The sequence below is a fragment of the Eutrigla gurnardus genome (genome assembly GCF_963514095.1).
Source record: "Eutrigla gurnardus genome assembly, chromosome: 24".
NCBI classification, from domain to species: domain Eukaryota; kingdom Metazoa; phylum Chordata; class Actinopteri; order Perciformes; family Triglidae; genus Eutrigla; species Eutrigla gurnardus.
The window spans coordinates 8,297,413-8,321,402 of NC_139935.1; the positions used below are offsets into that span (position 1 = coordinate 8,297,413).

The 23,990-nt window shown below is 44.3% G+C and overlaps 2 protein-coding genes across 4 annotated transcripts in view; both read left to right on the top strand.

Moving 5' to 3' along the window:
* The first annotated feature begins 267 nt into the window (after positions 1-267).
* On the top strand, positions 268-9,667 carry dzip1 (DAZ interacting zinc finger protein 1). Of its 3 annotated transcripts, none has more exons than XM_084003978.1 (19): positions 268-1,126; positions 1,666-1,846; positions 1,949-2,542; positions 3,923-4,007; positions 4,137-4,252; positions 4,331-4,489; positions 4,580-4,717; positions 4,797-4,859; positions 4,936-5,064; positions 5,409-5,457; positions 5,546-5,596; positions 5,764-5,823; positions 6,282-6,457; positions 6,550-6,754; positions 6,999-7,173; positions 7,258-7,598; positions 7,742-7,863; positions 7,945-8,104; positions 8,386-9,667. In XM_084003978.1, exons 3-19 carry the CDS (start codon positions 2,078-2,080, stop codon positions 8,493-8,495), a joined length of 2,604 nt encoding a protein of 867 aa, XP_083860104.1. In that variant the 5' UTR covers positions 268-1,126; positions 1,666-1,846; positions 1,949-2,077; the 3' UTR covers positions 8,496-9,667. The 3 variants fall into 3 exon arrangements, with proteins under 3 accessions (XP_083860104.1, XP_083860102.1, XP_083860103.1); XM_084003976.1 differs by having other exon boundaries at positions 1,666-1,804; XM_084003977.1 differs by lacking the exon at positions 5,764-5,823 and having other exon boundaries at positions 270-1,126; positions 1,666-1,804.
* A 604-nt stretch (positions 9,668-10,271) lies between these two features.
* Positions 10,272-23,990, top strand: part of LOC311010049 (scavenger receptor cysteine-rich type 1 protein M130-like) — a gene marked incomplete at both ends in the record, with an annotated part of 34,656 nt that continues 20,937 nt past the window's right edge. The window contains one exon of the mRNA XM_084004527.1: positions 10,272-10,443. Within this exon, the coding sequence (XP_083860653.1) occupies positions 10,272-10,443 (172 nt within the window). The remainder of the gene's footprint in view (positions 10,444-23,990) is intronic.

Here is a 23,990-nt window from a genome sequence, read left to right on the forward strand (position 1 = left end):
TAGAATGAGTTCAACATGAAATATGTTGTCTCCCAATTTCAAAACATGACCAGGGCCCCAAATAAGGAGCACAAATCTTAAAAAAAGACAAATCTATTATACCTGGAATTTAAGTCAGAAATGGTTCCCAATAAACACAGATGAGCAAAAGAGACTCAGTGATGGAGTATTTATTTCTTACATTCCCATCAAGGGTTCGGTGAGATAAGATAATGCATTTACAGCACCCAATAGAATAGGGCAACAACAAGAGGTAAAACAGATACATTAGAAACAGAAAAGAGAGAATAAAGAATGGCTAGAAACGCTGCACCCTGAAAAGGTGTCGATGCTCATTTCTACCACAAGGGGGAGCCCTTACACAAGACCAGAGACGCTGCATCGCAAAGTCTCCAGATCTTCCCTTGCGTCCCTCGAGATATAGATGGTTATTTCAGTACTTTAACTCGTAATGAACTCTGCGACCAACGGTTTGATGTTTCATTCGGTGTCCGTGAAGCGAACTGGGGGTCGTTTACAACCCCCCGTCCCTTTTATGCAGACTCCCCATTTCTCCATTTCAAAGCCCAGCGGTCTTCTTCTCCCTTCCCCCTTCTCACTGCGGGCTGCGTCAAGTACCACAACGCCACCGGAAGTCACGGCGTTGCCCTCAAAGTGCCTCGATGGAATTGAGATTTCTTTTTCAAACATGATTTTCTTCAATTCTACTTGATATGGCAATTTCAACCGAAAACCGTTGATTAAAAGGGAGAAAACCTACTTTGTAAATGTCTATGCCTGCGAATTCAGCTGTGAAAATGAAAAGGAACTGTGCACATCTGTGCGTACATTTACCAGATGAATTCACACATTTTCATCTGCGGACGTTGTTTGATTTTGAAAGGAAACTACCCAAAAATATGGTTTTTATTTCCACTGCCCATCATTGTTAACGTTTTACTTTGAAGGAAACAACCGGAAGTTCGTTTTTTATTGCCGCCAGCTTATTGGCGGTCTTTTTTTTTTTTTTTTTTTTTTAGGGATTTAGGAATGTGGAGACCAGCAGCTACGTCACCCTCAAATCGCCTGGGGTCCCGTTAAAGAAAACTTTTACCGAAGGCTGTGATTTAGGAACACAAACCTCCCGGTAAGTTGTTTTTTTATGTATGTAACTGAACATTCAATATTAACGTTTGTTGGTGATGTATTACGTCAGTTTGAGTTAGCCAGGTAGGTTAAAGTTTCGTCCATGGATAAAAACATGTCCGTTAGCTACTCAGCCAGGAGAAGAGGTTTGAAATGCGCGAGCCAACCAACAAGCTAGTAACGTTACGTGACTGAAATGCTTTTCCTCTTCAAACAAAACAAAAAAAAAGGAAGACATGTTATCCGTTAGCCAGACAAGTTCAAGCGTGTGTGCCGTTGTTTAAGCTGGGGGTAAGACGACACAAAAAGCCTGCCCCGACATGAAACCACTGTTTGTGTGGACACGTGAAGAGATTAGCGGTCTTCTGTGTTGGCAAGGAAACCATTCTTCGCTACACCTCCTCGCGCTCGTCGGCAGGTACGCTCGTTTTACACACGGGTGCGGGGCTTTAAGACGCGGTGCGGTCTCTCCCAGAGGAAACGCTGTAGGGAAACATTAGCTGATTGCCGGTGGTGTTTTGATAACATTCCTCTCCCCAGGGACGCTCGTCTCCGTCTCCATGGTAACGTGTTGGACGCCCAGCCTCGGCGTCGTCGCGTTGTGCAGCCTGCGGAGGGGGGCGGAACCGGAGTGTGACGATTCCTTTCTCCCCCGTGAAGGCGACACCAGTCGGAGATGGTAAGAGAGGCCGGCTCCGTCAGGACGGCGGCGGCATCGTAGGTAGATGGAGTCTGCAGTGGTGGAATCTGTTTTTCCTTCCTTTCCTGTGTCTGCATGCTGTGTTGCATATATAGAATATTTAAGTCTATTTTTTCCCCCCAGCCATTTCACGACGGAGCATACTACCCGTACACCAGTGACACCCAGGGGACCCACTCATCAGCAGGGATCCCCTCCCTCCTGAATTCCCCGCTCAGCCAGCCCTCTGTAAACAGCCACTCTGCAGCCGGCATGACTCCATCCAGCGGCGCCTCCGTCGTCCTCCCTTTCAAGTTTCGCCCGCGCCGGGAGAGCGTGGACTGGCGGCGCATCAACGCAGTGGACATCGACCTGGTGGTGAGCCAGGTGGACGTGGACGCCCTCCAGGAGCACATCAGCGGCGTCACCTTCTGCAGCTTGGAAGGGGAGCGATGTCAGCGGTGCCAGAGCCCCGTGGACCCGGCTCTGGTCAAGCTGCTGCGGCTGGGCCAGCTCACCGTGGAGTGGCTGCTCCACTGCCAGGAGTTTCTCACCCTCAACCTGCGCGCGGTGGAGGAGAGGATGGCGGCCGGCGTCAGGGAACGCGAGCAGCTGCTGGCGCAGCAGAAGAAGCAGGAGGAGAAGGTGAAGATGCTGACCGACGAGCTCAGGCAGAGGAAGAAGGTCATCCGCACCCAGCAGTCCCTGCTCGCGCCGCGGATCATGAGCAGCCAGAAGGTACCGCTGACACGCTAAACGCTCTCCGTCCGGGGGGTATCGCTTACCATTTACATTTCACATATGTTTGGCCAGCAGACAGCTAGCTCCATCACCCCCGTCGCTCCTCCTCCTCCTCCTCCTCAGGGCCCCCTGTCTGTCATTGTTCCCAAGGTCTATTCACAGCTCCGGCTTTGTTCCTTTCCTATCGCCGTTCGGAGGCAAAAAACAGAGATGTTTGAATCAGAACGTGACAATATATTGGTTCTAAAACGGTTGTGTACTGTAAAAGCTGCCTTGGTTTGTTATGGTTATAATAGGCTTAGTTTTCCGGCAGGAAGAATAGGATTTGGACCTGCTGAACAGATGGTGTCATTTGGTGGCAATTAGTTTTTTATAATCCACTTAAAAAAGGTTGGCGAGCAGCAATCAAGGCAACTGGGTGCCTCCCACCTCCCCCACCCTTTCTATACATGTCCTTGTCGAGCATATAGCTTCTATCAGACACTGTTGGTTCATGTGTTGGATCCATTTCCCTGTAAACATTGTTAGGTGGCGTCGCTCACCCATGAGGTTATTTATAGCACAAATAAAAAAATCCCCCTCTGTCCTACAAGTGTACAGCTGCCGCTGACCTAGCCAAGCGGTTGCCAGGGCAACAGATCTAGTGTCTTGACAGCATGTGTTTGCTGCGTGTGCTCTTCCAGCTCGGCTAACAGAGGTGGCTCAATAATTGATAGAGAGGCCATGTGTTTGTGTCCTGTGAGGACCTTTGGCGTTTGTTGCTTGACGTGGGTCCGCAGGGCTCCGTCTGAGGACTTCCTTGATTCTACTCTCCACAGTTATTCCAAACCCCGAATGCAATTGTGTCACTTACAGAGCGACTCAACTGGGGCGGCACGCTTCTGTGTGTGATGTGGCTGCTTCCTTATGACAGCCGTATGGTGCGATAAGATATCAGTTGCAGCATGTTTGACACTGAATGGAGTCGCAGGCACGGTTAAATGTAGCGTATGATTGTGTTTTGTGTGTGTGTGTGTGCGTGTGTGTTGCTGGAGTGTGGTGACGCCTGTCGCAGGGAGCAAATCAACTCAGTGGATGCTGCTGGAGCAGAATCAGCATCTTGATGTTACGACTACCGCCTAGACCAGGACTATTCAACTGCATTGTTCAGGGGCCACATTTCCAGAAAGCTATGGGACCAGGGGCCCTGAAATCCCCCCTGATCCCCCTGTTTTTTGGGGACTAAAGATGAGGGATACTGAAAAAATATTGTCATTTAGAACAAATGTCAAAGAACAATTGAATATCCAAAAATATGGCTTGAGCTTTGCTTTCTTTGTAAAAGAAAACTCACAAGGTGATATATTGATACCTGTATTTTGTGTTTCTTTCTTTTAGTGTCCACATTGTGGAAAGTCCTTCCTCAATTCCTCGTTCCTCCAGAATCACATCCAGCGGCGGCACCCTGATGAGTACGAGACCGGTACGTCGCGCATTAAATCATTTAAGGATGTCTTGTGAAGATGTATTTGCAGCTGAAATATGATACGCTTCCTCACATTGTGTCGTGACACAAACATCTTGTTTTCTTTGTTCTTCTACGTCCTTCCAGAGTTTCGGTCAGACAGTGAGAAGAAATCTCAGATCGACAGCCTCAAATCGGAGATCAGCGGTCTGAAGGAGCAGATTGTTCAGCAGCAACAGGACCTGCAAGCCAAAACAGCTCAGGTAGGAAAAACGACTACTTTTAAAGCAAAAATGGCAAACTTCTGGTTCCTGCTCGTTTGATTTCCGTCGTGATTCCAGGAAAAAGAGCAGCAGTCCCTGCAAAAAGACCTGCTGAGAGAATTGGACCGTTTTAAGGCGGAGGAGATGGCGCGCATGGACAGAAAGATAGAAGACAGCAGGGACGGCATGCGTAGAGAGATGGAGTATCTTTACACCCGGAACATTCAGGCTCTCAATGTACGAAAAGAATACTTGGATAATCCATTTTGGTTCTCCAGCATATATTTCATTCATACCTTTTTTTTTTTTTACTATTTTTATTCATAGGAAGCAAATCAGAATCAGACCGCCAAGCTTGAGAAATCGTCCGTCCCTGTTCACTCGCAGCCAGAGAGAGATCTGGACAACTACAAAGAGATGCAGATCCAAGCCATGCAGAAGCTGGAACACCAACTGAAGAAACAGGTCCGTGTCGAGGCCAGATGTTCTTTCCATAATTACAAGAGAATGAAATCCTTTTGAGGACACAAATATTCTCCTCTAGGATCAAAAGTGGGAATCCAGGCTGCAGGAAATAAAGGGCCAACACGAGTCTGAAAAGAACCAGGTATGTGTTCTTATCAAACCTCATCATTATTATGTCGTTTACGTGTAATTTGAAGCCGTGAAACGTCGCCTCCCAGTTGCTGAACGAGCTGAGCAGGATGCAGTCGTCCGTGGCGGAGCAGCAAGAGAGCGGCCGGCGGCTGCAGCAGGAGATGGGCAGGAGGCTGCAGGAGAAGGAGCGCACCATCAAGGCCCAGAGAGAGCAGGTTATAACACTTACACTCGCACAGCCAGGAAGTGAGGCGGGGGGTCAGCCCTTGTTCAGGATATCCTGTATTTGGCCTCGGATTGTGTTGTATTGAGACATGATGATACTGTATATTTGACAGGAACCATAGTGCACAGGAAACGGATACTTTTCCTGGAATGGCACCACAGTTTCCCATTACTCGCTAACAGCTGAGCAGCCAGAGTTCACAAACTTGCATAGTTTTAATAAAAAAGTTGATTATTACTTATTATTACTTTTGATAACAATTATTACTAGTCATTAAAGCAGATGGCACTGACAAAACCACCAATCATAAATGCTCCTTTTCCCAACTTCCAGATGCGGAATATTTCCTCAAATCCACCCACCAAACTAGTGGAATTACCAGGTATGGAGACCATTTCAGTTCCTTTTTGTTTTATTGAAGGAAACGTCATGTACGATCTCAACGCATGCATGTCTTCTCTGTCTTCCAGTCATCGTCAGTGCACCAGCTCCGGAGTCTAAACCAAAGAGAGTTGTGCTCGGTAAGTGAGTGGCTGTCGTCTTATCAGGAAATAAGAAACTGTCACTCCCAGAGAGGCTGAGCATGCGCTTCCATGCATGAAGGATTTACATAGACAGCCCCCCTTTAAAAAAAACATTTGACCTGACTTTTATCAACGCCCTTTGACCTCATGTGCTGTCCAATTAGAGGAGCCAGTCTGTGCTCCTAAGCTGGATCCTATACAGGAGCTGTCAGAAGAGGAGAAAGGTAAAACAGGCAACGAAACCACCGGAGCCGACCGACTGCATGATGTCTGCATGGATGCATCAGTCTGTTGTGGGCAGCCTTTTTCCTTAAAGGGACGGGTTGTGTTTTGTTGTGCTGGGATGTATAAGGTACTCCCTCTGCTACAGTGGACCCTCATACATCCCCACTACAAACAATCCAAACGATCCACTTTTCAGAAAGGGAGCTCCTTGTCTGACATTCGTCGACGTTGCCGATCATTCCATCCATCCGTCATCTGGTTGCCTTGTTTGCTGCAAATCAACTTGTAGACGTTCTCCTCTTCTGCCTGCCCCGCTGCAGCCACATCCATTAACCCGACCTTGCCTTTGGCATCGAGCTTGCTGTGAAAGTTGACAAATGCATGCGTATCGTTTCCCCCTATTTGCCGCCTGTAGCCGTAGCCTGATGGTCCAGATTAAAGGAGACCTCTTTTGTAGACTCGAGCAGCTTCTCTGAGAGGCGGCCAGCGGAGAAGAAGGCCGAGCCCGTGCCAGAGAAGAAGCCGAGGCTGACCAGCAGTGCTCTGAAAAGGAACCCCAACATCAAGAAAGAGATGCGGCCGGATCTGGAGCAGGCTGTTATGGAGAAGCTGGAGAGCCTGGGAGTCAAACCTGTAAGTACCTGCAGCCGTTTGTTGCCTCCGTTGAACTTGTTCAGATGAAGAATGCCCATCATAATCAGAACTTCCCTCGACCCTCCTCTCAGGATCAGAGCGGTCTGAAGGACAGAGTGCTCACTTCCATCCTGGCCAAGGTGCATTCAAAGCGGGAGAGCGTCGCCAAGGCGATGCCTGAATACTGGCGCCACCGGGAGGAGATAGCCAGCACTGTGGAGCAGAAGCTGGGCGGCGAGAGGAGAGGCAGCGACCCTGCTCCCGAGTCTCAGTCCAGATCCAGGCAATCGGTTCAAGGCGAGTCATCAAAAAGCCTCTTAGCTTGTGAGATCATCTCCCCTAAGTTCTAGGAACCACACTGTACTACTTTGTACGACTAGCTTGTCATCCATGCATTAGCGGCTTGTAATTGGTTTTGACTGTGTGCACACATCACTATCGGTCTAATCTGGGAAAGCTCGTTTGCTGCCACATAAACTAACATAAGCTCTGACACACAGTCTGTGTCTGATCCTCTAATAGTGTTTTTGTCTGCGTGCAGTGTTGCAGATCCGCCCTCGATCCAGCAGCCTGCCGTCCAGAGCCACCCAGGTGATGTCTGGACCTGCAGTCAAACAGGCCAAGACGCCCCAGCCGGCACCCAGGATCAGGACCGCCGTCCAACCCAAGACCTCTACGCCCAACGTCAAGTCCGCTCTGAGGACCTTCACATCCAAGTAAAGAGAAACTGGATAAAATAACATGCTTTCTGTAGGTTGAAGTTGAACGATGGGTTAAAAACGGTTTCTGTGATTCTCGAGGACCCCTCCTTTCAGTTCAGATGAGGAATCAGAAGAAGAGGACACGGATATTGAGGAGGAAAAACCCCCAAAACACCAGAGGGGTAAATCGCCACAGTCGAGACTAAACCAGGTCCAAATCAGACCAAGCAAAGCCAGGCCGGCTCCAGCCAGACACTCCTCCAGCCCCCAGCTGGCCAGGGGGTCGCTCGGTGGTGGGACCAAGACCGCGGTGACGAAGATGGGCAGCGACGAGGAGGACGAGTGGTCGGAGCTCAGTGAGCTTCTGGAGATTGACCCAAAACGTCTCCAGAGTTACAAAGACCAGAACGGCAACGTGGATAAGAGGAACTCTGGCAAAGGCAAGTGTTCTGTTCTGAGTCCAGGTTTTTTAGTTTAGTTTTTCATTCATGGTAAACAAAACTCTGAAAACCTGAGAAATCAAGGATAGTATTTAGAAATGTCAACTTGCATTAATGAGAATGTATTTTATGAATTCTTTTAGAGAACAAAATCAGTGACCTGGCTCGAAAAATGGAGAAGCAGTTTGCAGAGAGAGCAATAAAGAAACCAGCAGGGGGCATCAGCGTGTTTCCAGAGAGGCAGGACGAGGTCCAGGAACTCACGGTGAGATTCACAAGTGGTGTCATTGTGATGTGGTGGAAAAGCCGTGTCGGCCGTGTATGAATGACGTTTCTGTGGTGACAGTGCACAGATCTAGAGGAGAGCAGTGAGTGGATGGTGTCCTCCTTAGAGGACAGACAGGAAGTGTCCAAACCAGCCCCGGGCTCTGGACCAATGAGGAAGAGCCTGGACTCCCCCAGCACCAGTGTCTGGGGAACCTCCACAGGAAAGGGAGCCAAATCAGGTCAGCCCCAGTCATAACTTAATGATCTGATTTTTTGTTTGTTACTGTAATGGTAGTATTAAATCCTCCTATCGGTACTCTGTATCAGCAAGTACTGAAATACAAGTACCAGCACTTTGTCTAACTCTTAATTATCATGTTGATGAATTATGTCAGTCTTGTCTTCTTTATTTCATGGGCTGTATATTGAAACAAAAACATGGCGCATTTGGGTACTGACAGGGATGCCGGTTACCGCGGCAACACTTGGTGCTGTAACCCCGCTGTGTTGTGCCCGGCAGGTCTGACCGAAGCCGGAACAGGAAGCACCCTGAAGAGCAGCCTGTGCTCCCTCAGCGACTTCAGCGACTCTGAGGACATTAGCAGTAAATACAATAAACACTACAGCTGAGTACAGGTGATGCAGCTCTACGTCAAGCACAGACACAAAGACCTCCACTCTTCAGACACCTCCAGTCCATCCTACTCTTCTTATATGGAAGCTGTGATACAGAGAGAGAGAGCAATATGAAACAAAGGGACATCTGGGCATAAAAGAGCATTTTATAAATACGAGAAATGAGATATTCCTGACTCACCTTATGCCTTGTGCAAATCCTTTACTTGCCTTAGACCATTTCAACCCCTGTATATTCACTGAAAATCCAACCCACACCCACACCAGATGAGATGCCTAATGTAGTTTGTGTAACGTTTTGTAAATCACATTTTTATAATGCCTTCATGTGTTACATTAAGAAACGAGATGTGCTTTTTGTATAGAAAATAATTATACCAGCAATAAACGATTTCTGTGGGCTACACACACGACACACGCCGTCGAGATTCTGTTTTTTTCTTCAACCAAGCACAATAACCACAAACTGATTCATTACTTATATGTCACATTCTCATTTTTGGTTTAATAGATGATTTTTTTTCAGCCACGTTAAAAATTATAATTGATGTAAAAAGCAAAATAGGAATAAAGACATGTATCTGTTGTATTGCTGTACAAAATTCAGGATATATAAGTATATGATCTATGAAATGATCTATGAATGTGATCACCTTATTAAAGAACTACCCAACAGTAGTTAAAGTTTAAGTTATCTAAACTTACCAATGTAGTTTAGTTATCTAAACATATCTGTGGCTTTGTTGTCTCAACCTAACTATGTGGTTTTGTTTTTCGCTAAGACCACAACGGGGTCCCGACGGCGCGCCACAAACCTGAGCCGTTCTTTCTGTTCCGTTGCTCTTCATTTTCCCGTCGTCATGGTTACAGACGGACCTGGGCAAAGTGATGCTGGAGGATTACTTTCAGCCGTTAGTGAGCCCGGGTCTCTTTTAACATGACTCTGTACCTCCGTTTTGTAATGCCGAACATGCTGCTCACTTGGACATGTGACAGAGCTCTAGGGAAGGTCAAAAGGTCAACCCCATCCTGGCAAGGAAAGGCGTTTTCATCCATGGGTTCGACTCCCGACGGTTGCATTCTGAAAGATTGAAACTGATGAAGGTCTACACGTATTCAGTGTTGTGAAAACATGCGAAATAAAGATGACAGCTTTTTCCAACTCGTATCGACTCGTGATCCTGATTTGAGTCCACGGAGCCCGGAACCTTCCATCTGGTCTGCTGGATTTACTCTGTCGCATGATGTCGCACAACATGCTAATTCTGGGAACATCGTGAAATCTGTAGCGTAAATGAAGCATTAAGCTCAGTTTTACCCATTTAAGCTAGTGAGCTAACTGCTAGCATGTTGGCTATTGTTACGATTACAGTTAAGTTCTCTAATAGTGACATAATGTTAGCGATTAGCATTAGCAATGTATTATATTAACACTATATGTAGAATTAAAATACTTGGTACTTAAAGGCAGAGTAGGTTATTTGGGAAAACCAGAGACTTTGACTTTGAACGCATCGCCTTTAGTGCCGTCACAACCATGCTGAACCTATAGGTGGCAGTGTAACGAGTATGTAAATGTTAAATGTTGATGAATGCCTTGTCCTTGCATTTGTCATGTTGATTCATTTCCAAATGATACAATTGTATATTTTATTGCTTTATTTTATCCGTTTTTAAAGTGTACTTGTATATTTTTTTTAAAAATTGTTTGAACCGGTTAAACAATTCAAACCGGTATCCAATAGCAACAATAGAATACGCCTATGTCACATGGAACAGGTTGGATCAAAGGCCACGGAGAGCTTCAAGCAGACTCTCCAGGAAAAGGAGGAGCAGTGGGAGACCACCGAGAGCTCCTTGAGGTCCCAGCTGGACCACCTTCAGAGCCAGAGCCCCAAGAAGAAGAAGTCTTGGTTCAGAAAGCTCATGCCTGGCTCCAGAGGTCCACGCTGAGGTCAGGAAGCACATATATTCTAACTGAACATTTAGAAATGTATGTATATATACTTTTTCAGTCCAAATCCTGGTGAGCAGCAGACTGAGCTCTATCTTACCGACAGCAGCAACACTTGCAACCCCAGGTAACCCCTCTGAACACCAGCCAGCAAGCAGAGAGGAATGCCAGCGCCAAATGATTATTATTATACATCATTATTATAAGTATTACTACTATCTCATGTTACAAATAGACAATGGTGGTGTAGTGGCTAAGGAATAAGACACATTATCAAAGTGTTGATGGTTCAAATCCAGGTTTGAATTTTACCGAATGACTTATTTTCTACCTTGAGTTCAGAACTATTTATGAAAGGCACACTCACACACATGTATCACCAAGATGACTTTAATTCTCAAATGATTTGATGTTGGATCGGCACATGAAGCAAACATCTCATGTTAGGTTGACTGGAAACTCTTTGACTTTCTTCATTATTTCATTCACCACTAGGGGTCCCTAGCGTACTTATTTGAAGCTTTGGGTGGTTCATCTGGCTGAGAGGCTCTGATGTTTCATGAGGCTTCATCTCACCATCACTACCTTCAACACAACAGGTTTCCCACACATCCTCACTCAACACCATCTTCCCCCAAATGACCCGCTTAAATCCCCCCAGCACCTCCTTTCCCTAATTGGCATGTACCATTACCTTTCCTTCACCCCTAAACATACAATAAAGAAACAAATGTGTGTGCGTCATGTAATATGTACACACATTGTAATTCCTCTGACTTCCCCTGGTAACCCCACGTTTCATGTCGCAACGCTATGAACTGTGGGTAATTCCCTCAGGTAAAGTCAGCATCAAAAGTAGTGGGCTCAAAATGTCCGTGAGTGAGCCCTCCTGCACTTCAGGACTTGACCGTGGCACAGACCAGGGGCCTCATTTATAAAACTGTCAGTAGGATCCTTACTAAAAGTGTACGTACGCCCAAAAGCCAAAGTTTGCGTGCGCCAAAAAAAAAATCAGATTTATAAAACTGTGCACAGACAAGCTGTACGCAATGTTCCCTTTTCGTGGTGAATCACGGCGACAGGTCAGGAAAAAGCAAAGAAACGTAACTTTTCAGAAACGGAGAAAGAGACCAACATGGATTTAATGTATTGCTTGAGTATTTGAGGAACTTTGACTTTGATGTGACTTTGACGGGGATTGTGTCCGAAAAGTAGGGAGACACAGACGCGACTGAGACCAGAGGGATAAAGGTAAACAGATTTTAAACTTTCTGTCCTTCCAGAGTCTGCAGTGTTGGGTGTAGAGGAGGGTGACGGTGAGGAGGGTGATGGTGAGGAGGGTGACAGTGAGGAGGGTGACGGTGAGGAGGGTGACAGTGAGGAGGGTGACGGTGAGGAGGGTGATGGTGAGGAGGGTGACAGTGAGGAGGGTGATGGTGAGGAGGGTGACAGTGAGGAGGGTGACCGTGAGGAGGGTGACGTGAGGAGGGTGATGGTGAGGAGGGTGATGGTGAGGAGGGTGATGGTGAGGAGGGTGACAGTGAGGAGGGTGACAGTGAGGAGGGTGATGGTGAGGAGGGTGACAGTGAGGAGGGTGACCGTGAGGAGGGTGACGTGAGGACGGCACAGCTTCCAGCTCAGTGCAAAGCAGCAGTGCACCCTGGGCGCATGGCACATCAAGCGGTCGGGTGCTCACTGATGCCGTCCTGCAACTTCAGCGAGACACAATTGAGACACAATCACCGCCATCAACAACGTTGCAGATGAGCTACAGCAAACACGCTCTGTGATGCAAGAAATTGCCATATTAATAAGTGAATTCGTTAAAATGAACAATGATTGTTGTCTTCCTTATCTTACAAACCCCGCATGACATCCTCACGGATGTTGATACCCCTCCAGTCGGGCTGGGGGCCGTGGCTCACTGCGGTCACGCCAGCCGCTGATTGAAAAAGCCCCGTCAAGCCAGCCGCCGCTTGAAATCTGTTGCGCATCTATTCCTGTACTTACGGTACGGGTGCCCGAAGTTACCAAAATGGTGTTGAAAGCAGTTTTTATATCAGGTGCAACGGTTAAACATGAGGAAAATGATGGGTTTGCTAATTTCTTCAATAGATCTTTGTTCAGAGTGACTGTGACTAGCAGTTATATAGCAAATATCAAGTCATTTTACTGGATGGTTTTATAATAAAGTCACCTCCAAATCTCTCTCAAGTGCATACTGACAATCAGATAATTTCCTCACATTCATAAATTAATTAAACTTATTCCTTAAGAGGTTTGCAAATATTTTCAATGGATTCTTGTTGAGTGATCCTGAATGTTATTATAGAAAATATCAAGACATTCTACTGTATGGTTGTATAATAAATTCATATCAAAATCACTCCCAGTATCAAAGTGCACACTGGCGAATGGATCATTTCCTGATTTTCTAATCTAATCAGTGGTGTTTCCTTGCAGAGGCCAAGGGAAGCCAGGCTTCCTCCGTTTTTTCAGAATATAACCATCATTTAATAAAATCACTTTTTTAACAGTTTACGTAATCCCTCTGTGATGTGTCTGTCGTCTCCTCCTCGTCTCCCTTCAGTAATTATTGAGCGTTTCATGATGTGTTAAACAGCGCCCCTCTAAATGTTACGGGGTGAATGAGTGTTGAAAACATGTTACTGCACCCTGTTGTCTGTGAGGAGGCCAAGCTGCGCTGAACTCCCTTGGTGGAAAAAAAGAAAGGTTTTCGGACCTTTAATGAGGAGAATTACGTCCGCACTGAGTGGCTAGCTGGTAGCACCAAGCTACAGCGGCTATTCTGCTGGCCCTGTCTCCTTTTTGACAAGGATTCCTGCTCCCTGAATAATCATATAATAATAAGAGAGAGAGAGAGAGAGAGAGAGAGAGAGAGAGAGAGAGAGAGAGAGAGAGAGAGAGAGAGAGAGAGAGCTCAGCGTGTGTAAGTCCTGGTAAAATGATGCTGGGCGCTCTAATAGTTCATCCGACCACGGGAAATAGCAACATATAAACTGCAACATCCGTTTTTCTGCTCCCACCCCGTAAAAAACATACACAGCTTCGAGGTTGTGTCTCACTTGGCTTCCTCGGAAATGTTCCCCACGCCACGCCACTGGATCTAATGGAGGGTATTTATTGTATCCTGTATTACATGCAGTCGGGCCGTCTCCTCCTCCTCCTCCTGCGGTGACAGCGCTGATTCAATATTTCTAAATTATTTTGATTTAAGATACGAGTTGGATTTTAAAAGAAGTTGGTGTTAAGAAGGTGTTAAGGAAAAAAATTGCATGAAAAGGCATCAAAAACACTGCTGGAGTTCATCATGATAACACGGATCTAACGTATGATATAGAGTGTAATTAAATGTGTGCGAGTCATCAAAATTATAATAGTTCTTCTCACGTTTACTTCCTACAATCTGACTTCAGTTCACCACAGCTCCATCTGTGTTGCTGATTCCCCTCCAGTCTCCAGAATGTGCGTAGATCTGAGAAGTCTAGGCACAGTGGTTTGGATCTGGACCTGGTCTAATGAGGTCTTGGTATAAAACAAAAACGGCAAAATCTCTCCTTTAGCATTTTCACAAATTAAATAAAAGTTTTACAGAATCGGAGGCTGGCGAATCGGAAGCCAACTTCAGCGTCGTACTAATATGTTACTGTGGCTGCGGGTTTCACGACTGAGTCACCGCCATGGTCACTTCCCAGCTTCGCTCTCTTAATCATTCTATTGTCCAGGAAGTTTGATAATTAATGAACCAATGCTTTGGTAATGAATATAATGCCACTAATTACTTGTGATAACGTGGAGCATGCTGCAGACTATGAACTCAAAACTCTGTTCTGAACGGACATTTGGCCGCGTCGCCCCCCCTCACTGCTCCGTGTGTCTCTGCCGTCTCTGCTGCGTGTTTGTGGGGGAACAGCGGGCTGGATGACGCGCTGGAAGAGCGGACAGCGAAGCGGAGAGACCACGGAGAGAATGAGACGGACTTTGGGTTCAGGTTTACTGGAGTCGTACAGTGAAATGATTCATTTAAACCGAACGTTAGAATGGGTTTTTCGTGTCCTCCGTTATGTTTTACACGACAAACGGAACGTCGGATTAAACAACACGAACGTCAGTTTGAAGGTAAAACAGTTGAGTCCTAATTTCACGTCAAGCGTCTGGAAACAGGTGAACTTGTTGTTACTCTGAGGTTGAGACAACCAGCCCGTCCTCCCTACCACCGCTGTGTGTCTTCACAGCAGCAGAGAGGCTGACAGGAGAGGAGCAGTGACGTCACAGGGCTGCTTAATGCAAGTTTCAGTTGGAAACTTTCCATGGGAATTATCAGGAATTCATGGGAATAAACCTGCAATTTACAAAATTGAAGGTTGGTCCTGAACAGGGATTTTTAATATAGTTGTGGAAAATATACTTAAGCATCATTTTGACTAAAACGGACAGATTTCATGCAAGTACACTTGAGAGTATGAATACTGTTATCTTATTCTACCGAGAAATGCCACGTGCACCATCCGATTTCACACAAGCTAATGTTCAAGGAAAGTCTTTGTGTGTAAATATTGTGAAAAGACATACGTGAAGAATGCCACAAAACTGCAGCTGCATATTGTAAAGTGCAAATATAATATATGAATATTTCCAAAATTCCCCAGCGTAACTTCCCATGGAAAGTCTTCAGAAAATGTACTGGAAATGTTCTGCCGCTTTACAACCCAATCTTTGAACAGATACACTGCAATAATTGTCAGTCAAGTTAACTTCTACATGTTAGTCGAAAGTCCTTCTAGATCACCCAGGTACAAGATTTAAACACTAAAATAGACTTTCATCTTAAAAACTGCTTCCAGGACACCATGGACACCAAAATGGAGCCACAGAAGGGCGATTCCAGGAAATGTGAAGATGCTTCAACAGGACCTCCAGCAAGCAGAGTGATTAGAGAAGTGAGTATTTTGTGCTGAGTTCAGAATAATGGAGTCCCGTTCTCTCCAGGAGGGAGAGCTTGTGAAGCTCGGCTTTCCATCTTGCTTTAATATTCAGAGAATGGTCTCTTTTCAATATCATTTAGATATTCTGGTTTTGGTAAGTAGCTTCTTTTACAGGCTTTTTGAAAAATGTCTAGGATCTCCTCTCCCATTGTAGTATCATTTTTTAAATATTTTGCAGACAAAGTCCCTGATTTGTAAATACCTAAAGTGATCTTGATTCTGCAGATTAAAGTTGTCGTTAAAGGTTAAAAACCCCGTCAATCATAAAAGTCGGGCCGGAGGTAAACTTGGACGGCGTGCCTGTATGTCGATGCTGACTTCCTGATTGCACACACTCTGCCGTCTCGAGCACTAGCGCGTGCACGTGTGTGTCGTTATCAGCTGTATCAGCAGCTCCACCCCCTTCCCCCTCAAACCGCCTCTCCTTCCACTCAGCTGTTATTGCAACATACACTTAATACGTTCAGGCTTTAACAGGCTGACGTTTCCTTATCAGTAAACTGTTACCATGGTAACTGACTCTGTGAAGCTAACCTGCTCGCTGGCAGGTTTTCTTCAACAAACTGAGTTTCTCCCAATCTGTCTCCTCCATTTTGCTGATCCTGAACCAGCTGTGGAAACTTGCAGAGTCCTTTCCTCGTCAACCATCGATATGGAAGCACAAGTGATTCTAGCAGCCTCGCGTCTGGAGAGGATGTTGATTACTTAGTAGAACTCTTCAGTTTTACCTCACCATCCATCACACATCTGAACAATATTCTCCGGCCTTACATTTCTTTATTTCATATCGTAATCTCAGACCAGATTCTTTGCGGATCTCATTCCAAGTTTCCATCCAGTGAAGTAGCCTACTGTCATTATTTAAACAGTGTGACCATATTATTTAACATTCATTCATATCAGAGGTCTTCAACGTTTTCCAGGCCAAGGGCCCCTTGGCTGATAGTGACACGGTGGAGGGCCCCCTATTACATATCATATTAATCATGTTCCTTATTAAGCAGGGCCAATAATAATGTGTAGTGCAGCCTATAGTGCCATGTATACAGGTACTTTGTAATGATGTATGTATGCAATGCTTAGCCATTAAAATAATAATTGTTGACAGAAATATATATTTACAGAACATATTGTAAATCTATATTGGCATTTCTACATCACAATTTCACATTTACACAACAATTAACATTTATATTTGCTTATTAGATGTTGTATTAATGTTAATGTGTATTTTTGAACATATTTTTAATTTTGTAAGAAAAAAAGGTTTGGGATCAAATACTGTTGGGGACCCCCTGCTGGAAATCCGTGGACCCCCTATGGGTCCCGGACCCCATGTTGAAGATCTCTGGCCTATATTCATGAATGTTATTGAATTGTGTTCATGAAGCTGTTCATGTTGTTCAGCAAAGGTTCACCGTGCATCAGTTTATGACCGGCTGGTCCCATAACCAGACTGTGAGCCCCCCTCACTCCCTCTCTTTGATTCTGGTTGTAATGTATTGATAAAGCGCTGGATCACTATTGTAAAGTTCACCCTGTATGTTCCTCCTCAGCCACCGTACCTGTCAAAGTTGTTTTCTAGAGTATTTGAATGCCAGATTAAAGCGGTGCAGGAGGCCGTGACAAAGGTGGAACCCCTCTGGAGGCCGAATGCAGCTAAAACAACACAAACAGATTTACAGGTTCAGAATAAAATGAGCCTCCAGAGCAATAAAATATGAGGTGTTCTGAATAAAGAAAGCAGCAGAGCTGAAAACATCCTGCTGCTTTATGAAGGACGAATGAAAGTCAAAGTCAGACTGAAACATGATGTCAGTGAACTGACTGAGACACAGTCAGTTACAGCAGCAGTTCCACACAGACTGCAGTCAACAAGGAGACGACACACTGAAACACTCAAATATCATCCTGCACCGTTTCTCATCATCATTTTTCTGCTACGAGTTTGAGGGACGATGTTTGAATTCAGAAGTTAGAAGGAATCCAACAGGAATGGACAGCTCGGAGCTTCCTGCAGAGATCCACATCCACTGAATCTCTTTGGCTTTTGGACTGTTGGTCGGACAAAACAAGACATTTAAAGACTTCACCTCGGATTCTGACAGACTGGGCTGCACATTTTATACCGTTTACTGGTGTTTTATAGACTCAATGATTGATTACTAAAACATTCAATTGATCCATCAACAGTTAATATAAGCTGTCATCCAGTCTCCTCTGAAAGACTTGGTGTTGAAACATCGATCAAAGTGATAAGACGACACTGACAGCATTAATCTCATAGGAACATCTCCTGGTTTCCTGGTTGTCATAGTAACAGTCATATAATATGTCCTCAGTAGGCAGATTCTTGTCCGATTAAAAGTTTTTTAGTTTCCCAGAAATGCAGTTCTGAGAAATGTTTCTAAGTAAAGAGTAAAGCTCCACCTCTTCCTGTACACAGATCTACATTGAGGACAGCGCAGGTCTTTATCAGAGCAGAGACAGACAGGCGGGCAGACAGACGGTCTACCTGCACATCATGGACCCCCTGTTGGTGCTGGTGCTGTTGCTGTGGAACTCAGGTAGGACTCTGCAATCAGAGGTTTTCATTCCATTTCCGTCATTTATTTTTTCTTTTTTAGTATGTATTACATACATCAATCATGTTTTCCTTGCTTTTGATCACAGGGAATTAGGGCTGTCGACAAATATTCTAAATTCGAATATATATTCGAATAGTTGTTAAAAACAGAATTTCGAATGTGAAAATTATTTTGAATCATACGTTAAAAAACAGTGGCAACTTCAATTAATGTTAATAATATTTGTTTCAACCACTGAATGAAGCCTGACATATTTAGGACAAGAATCACGACCTTAAATTGCCCTAAACTCTTGATCAGCATTTGTTTCTTGTTGTCGTTCATTTAAACCGATATGTGGAAGGAGGGAGGGGGAGAGAGAGAGAGAGAGAGAGAGCGTGAGAGGGAGAGAGAGGGAGGGGGTGAGAGAGTGAGGGAGGGAGGGAGGGAGGGAGGGAGGGAGGGAGAGAGAGAGAGAGCGTGAGAGGGAGAGAGAGGGAGGGGGTGAGCGAGGGAGGGAGGGAGGGAGGGAGAGAGAGAGAGAGAGAGAGGAAGAGAGAGAAAGAGAACGTGAGAGAGAGAGAGAGAGAGGGCTGCTTGTCCATCAGTTCATTTCCTTATTTTTGTAGGTAATATGTTGTTGAATATGTTTAAACTTAAATAAATTACCAATACAAGTAGTTATGTCTTGTTGTATTAATTTGTCCTTTTATTGATGTGCCTAATGCACAACCAGAAATATGAATATGTTTGAATATATGTGTTTTTTTAAAGGGAATATTTGAACGTCATTTTAGAGTAATTTTGACAGCCCTACAGGGAAGTAAACTGCTCACATACATCAACACCGCCAGGCTCCACTCCACGGGATTTTCATCCAATCAGAGGTTTTCATTCTATTCCAGTCATTTATTATTTCTTGTTTATTTGTTTTTTCAGAGTATTTCATACATCAATCATGTTTTCCTTGCTTTTGATCACAGGGAAGTAAAAAGCAGTTCATCCAGAACAGGGAGGGCAGCTTTGATGAAAGGGAGGGACACACAAATGTTCACCTCACGACCAGAGGGCCAGATATATCACCATACACTTCCACCATTATAACCTTGTCACTTCATTGGCCTACTATAGCTCACTCATCTAATAAATACAACAACATATATACTAGCAATCTAAGTTTATTATACCAATTTAAAAAAAATACAGATGATTTGGCTCTCAAGAACACATGACCCAGACAAGGCTCCCTAGTGGGCCAACATTTTTAACATTTCTAATTTTCATGAGAAAAATCAACATTTTACTATTTACATATCTATTTTTCAGAAAAATCCATATTTCAACAACTACTTTTCTATTTTCATAAGAAAAATGTTGTGAACTTCACACAGAAACAAACATTCCTGAGTCATATATTATTTCAGTGCAAACATATCTCTTTGTATTTTCTTCTCTGCCCTTACATTCCATAACATTTTTAAATTATATTTCTCAAACATGTTATCCTCTGTAAAGTTCTCTGCTGCTCTTAAACTGCAGTTTTTAGATTTCAGCTTTGTACTTCAGGAGCATCTTTGTGCATCTCTTCACATGAGAGATGTACTTCCGTGTATTCGGACGGTCGGATTGATGGCCCTCTAGCTCCCTCTAGCGGCTGACAGAATGAATTACAGCTGGGGTTCAAATGACAACGACTGTGAAACCAATAATATATTCATTTTTATAAATGGACACAGATTGTGTACACATGTACATGGATAATTATATATAACTATAAAAATAAAACATTGGAGAGGAGGGGATAAGAATCAGGTTTTTCCCAACATTAGAACAAGTGAAATAGAGCAGGGGTGTGTGGGAAAATAATACATGAAAAGAGAAAACACCTTTGTAGGGAGATTATCTATCAGCTTTTAAAATGGCCGTTCAATTAGCTGAGGACACTTTCATATTTAATCCGTTACTTCCCTTAGATCCGTCTGTGTCTTTTCATGAAGGAAACCCATTTTGACCATATTTTTGTGGATTTATCCATTTGTATATGAAGTGAAAAGGTGATTTTCTTCCCATTCAGTATCTATCATTAATCATATCTGTCCATTCTTCTACTGTGGGAGGGTTGGGCTGCAGCCAGTGTCTACTTATGTTTTTCTAAGCTGCAGTTATCATTGTTGTAAATAAGTATTTGTGAAATGAATGTTTTGAAGTGGTTACATGTATTATTTCTACAATCACTGTATGTATATTCAGTAAGCATCTCTCTGTGCAGCGGTTGGTGTTGTTAGTCCGCCATATATTCAGACTTGTGACAAACGATGCAGCATGTGATCAGTGTTACTGTGTGTAAGTCCATCTGATTGATCATCCTCACTGTTTCCTGTTCACTCTGTGTCAGAGCTGCATTTAAATGCTGCTGCTTCACATTAAAACACCTCAACTAGATACACTTTTATTGTGGAGGGGTCACAGGAAACACAATAGTTGTGTCTAAATTCAGCGGCCGCATCCTTCAGAGAACACAGCTGACGTAGAACGTGAAGGCCAAGACGGTCTGATCTACAGAGGACTTCCTGTTTGAGTCACCAGCTGTTCCCGCCCTCACACTTTGCCACTCCCGTTGCTTAGCAACCAGTTGCTGTTGACCCTAAAGCACAAAGAAGCCGTAACTAACTGATCTGATTAAAATGGAGCCAGAGATCATAATTTGTATCCTTTTTATTTGATATTATGATGGTTCAGGCTGAGAGAGGAACATTATCTGGTAAATTAAATAACATTAACATTGGTTAAGCTGTGCACTTTAAATTTAATCCCATCGGTCACTATAGTGACCATGAAATCATTTTCAGTTAACAGGTCCTAAAAACATTACTGAATATTGTATCGATCCATTTCCAGAAAGTATTGAAGTAATAAAACCTCTCAATGACATATGTGCAGTGTTGCATGTTTAGTGTAAATGTCACATGACCAGAGCTGATTACTTCCTGGTTGCACCTGTAGAGGAGGATGGCTGCATGAAAGCTCCGACAAAAAAAGCTTAGTAAAGTATGTTAATATGAAGATAAGACTAATATTTCTGGTTCACATAATCTTTAAGATGTTTAGTATTGATATATGTATTTACAATCACTCAACTCTGTTCACTGAAGTCACAGAATGAAGAAACATGTTGTGACCAGTGGGATAACACAATGTACAGTATCTAGATGTACATGTACTTGTTTGGAGTTCTTTATTAGGAATAAGCCCTTGGGATGTACCATCTCGTTTTCCAGGGGGTCCCGAACAACATGAATACAATGAAAACACAATTTAGACAAAACATTGAACAGAAACACACGGACACAAACAGAAACATGTCATTAATTAAATAAGAAAAAAAAGATGGGAAGATACGACTCATAGAGAAGTATAACAGACGATCAAAGAAACTAGATGATTAATAAGTGACATTAGTGATCAGACATGATTGTGTTAAGGACATGAACAAGTAATCCTATCATGAGAAGACAGGGCATTCTTCAACTTGTACACATACAGAGTTGTTGTTCTACCTAACTTTCTCTTCTGTCTTCTAGTTGAACTTACACACACTAACATGCTGCATTATGTTGGACCGAGGGGCCCGCCCACACAAGGCATGCAATATTACAGCTAGCCCTCAACATGAGAAAGATGCTGTCCTCAGTGATGGTGATAGTGATGGGTCAGATATGGACTATGAGGGGGAGACACACACACACACACACACACACACACACACACACACACACACACACACACACACACACACATACATATATACATGTATATATCAAAGTTTAGTTTGATGCTTTCCTCTTCTTGAATGCAGAATACCTTTATCCTGAATAACCCCTATATTGTAAATGAATCATGTGACTGGTCTACAGATTAAATATTAGAAAGTTACAATGAATGCACTAAAGTAATATTGAACTAAAGTACAAGATAAAATGTTAGAACAAAGTTAGAACATGAAGGTTTCAATACATTTTACAAAAGTCACAATGTTACAATAAAGGAGATGTTTTAGTTTGCTTTCTGTATTCATATCGGTGATGTATGAGGACTTTTGATATGTAAAATAGTCACACTAGCATGTGATGAAGTATTTTAGTGGCGATGATGGAGATGCTGCCAGAAACAGAGTTTTACATTTTAGAAGTATTTTATAAGACTGTGAAGGAGAAATATGCTAACATAGACATTATCCCACCGGTCACCTTTGTGACCATAAAACACACTTTTCACCTAATTTTCCATGAAGATTTTCAAAAGTAATGATTGATTATTGAAAAGGGTTAGTAATGACATATGATTTGGATATTTCCATGTCTGGGAAAAATGTGGGATTAAATGGGTTAAGATAACATTAATGTTAACTTTAGCTAGTTAATGTAGTTTATATGGCTGCAGGCCCATTTTCTCTAAATCACAACTTAAAAAGAGGCTAAGCTGTCTGTCTCTCTCTCCATCATCTGCTGTCTGTCTCTCTCCTGTCTCCCTCCATCATCTGCTGTCTGTCTCTCTCCTGTCTCCCTCCATCATCTGCTGTCTGTCTCTCTCCTGTCTCCCTCCATCATCTGCTGTCTGTCTCTCTCTCCATCATCTGCTGTCTGTCTCTCTCCTGTCTCCCTCCATCATCTGCTGTCTGTCTCTTTCCTGTCTCCCTCCATCATCTGCTATCTGTCTCTCTTGTCTCCCTCCATCATCTGCTGTCTGTCTCTCTTGTCTCCCTCCATCATCTGCTGTCTGTCTCTCTCCTGTCTCCCTCCATCATCTGCTGTCTGTCTCTCTCCTGTCTCCCTCTATCATCTGCTGTCTGTCTCTCTCCTGTCTCCCTTTATCATCTGCTGTCTGTCTCTCTCCTGTCTCCCTCCATCATCTGCTGTCTGTCTCTCTCTTGTCTCCCTCCATCATCTGCTGTCTGTCTCTCTTGTCTCCCTCCATCATCTGCTGTCTGTCTCTCTTGTCTCCCTCCATCATCTGCTGTCTGTCTCTTTCCTGTCTCCCTCCATCACCTGCTGTCTGTCTCTCTTGTCTCCCTCCATCATCTGCTGTCTGTCTCTCTCCTGTCTCCCTCTATCATCTGCTGTCTGTCTCTCTCCTGTCTCCCTCTATCATCTGCTGTCTGTCTCTCTCCTGTCTCCCTCCATCATCTGCTGTCTGTCTCTCTTGTCTCCCTCCATCATCTGCTGTCTGTCTCTCTCCTGTCTCCCTCCATCATCTGCTGTCTGTCTCTCTCTCCATCATCTGCTGTCTGTCTCTCTCCTGTCTCCCTCCATCACCTGCTGTCTGTCTCTCTTGTCTCCCTCCATCATCTGCTGTCTGTCTCTCTTGTCTCCCTCCATCATCTGCTGTCTGTCTCTCTTGTCTCCCTCCATCACCTGCTGTCTGTCTCTCTTGTCTCCCTCCATCATCTGCTGTCTGTCTCTCTTGTCTCCCTCCATCATCTGCTATCTGTCTCTCTTGTCTCCCTCCATCATCTGCTGTCTGTCTCTCTTGTCTCCCTCCATCATCTGCTGTCTGTCTCTCTCCTGTCTCCGTCCATCATCTGCTGTCTGTCTCTCTCCTGTCTCCCTCCATCATCTGCTGTCTGTCTCTCTCCTGTCTCCCTCTATCATCTGCTGTCTGTCTCTCTCCTGTCTCCCTTTATCATCTGCTGTCTGTCTCTCTCCTGTCTCCCTCCATCATCTGCTGTCTGTCTCTCTCTTGTCTCCCTCCATCATCTGCTGTCTGTCTCTCTTGTCTCCCTCCATCATCTGCTGTCTGTCTCTCTTGTCTCCCTCCATCATCTGCTGTCTGTCTCTTTCCTGTCTCCCTCCATCACCTGCTGTCTGTCTCTCTTGTCTCCCTCCATCATCTGCTGTCTGTCTCTCTCCTGTCTCCCTCCATCATCTGCTGTCTGTCTCTCTCCTGTCTCCCTCCATCATCTGCT

Excerpts from the sequence above, each read along its gene's own strand:
- dzip1 (XM_084003976.1), top strand. Across the intron at positions 4,718-4,796 it reads AACACCAACTGAAGAAACAG|GATCAAAAGTGGGAATCCAG; the intron begins GTCCGTGTCGAG and ends ATTCTCCTCTAG. Across the intron at positions 7,174-7,257 it reads CTGAGGACCTTCACATCCAA|GACCCCTCCTTTCAGTTCAG; the intron begins GTAAAGAGAAAC and ends GTGATTCTCGAG.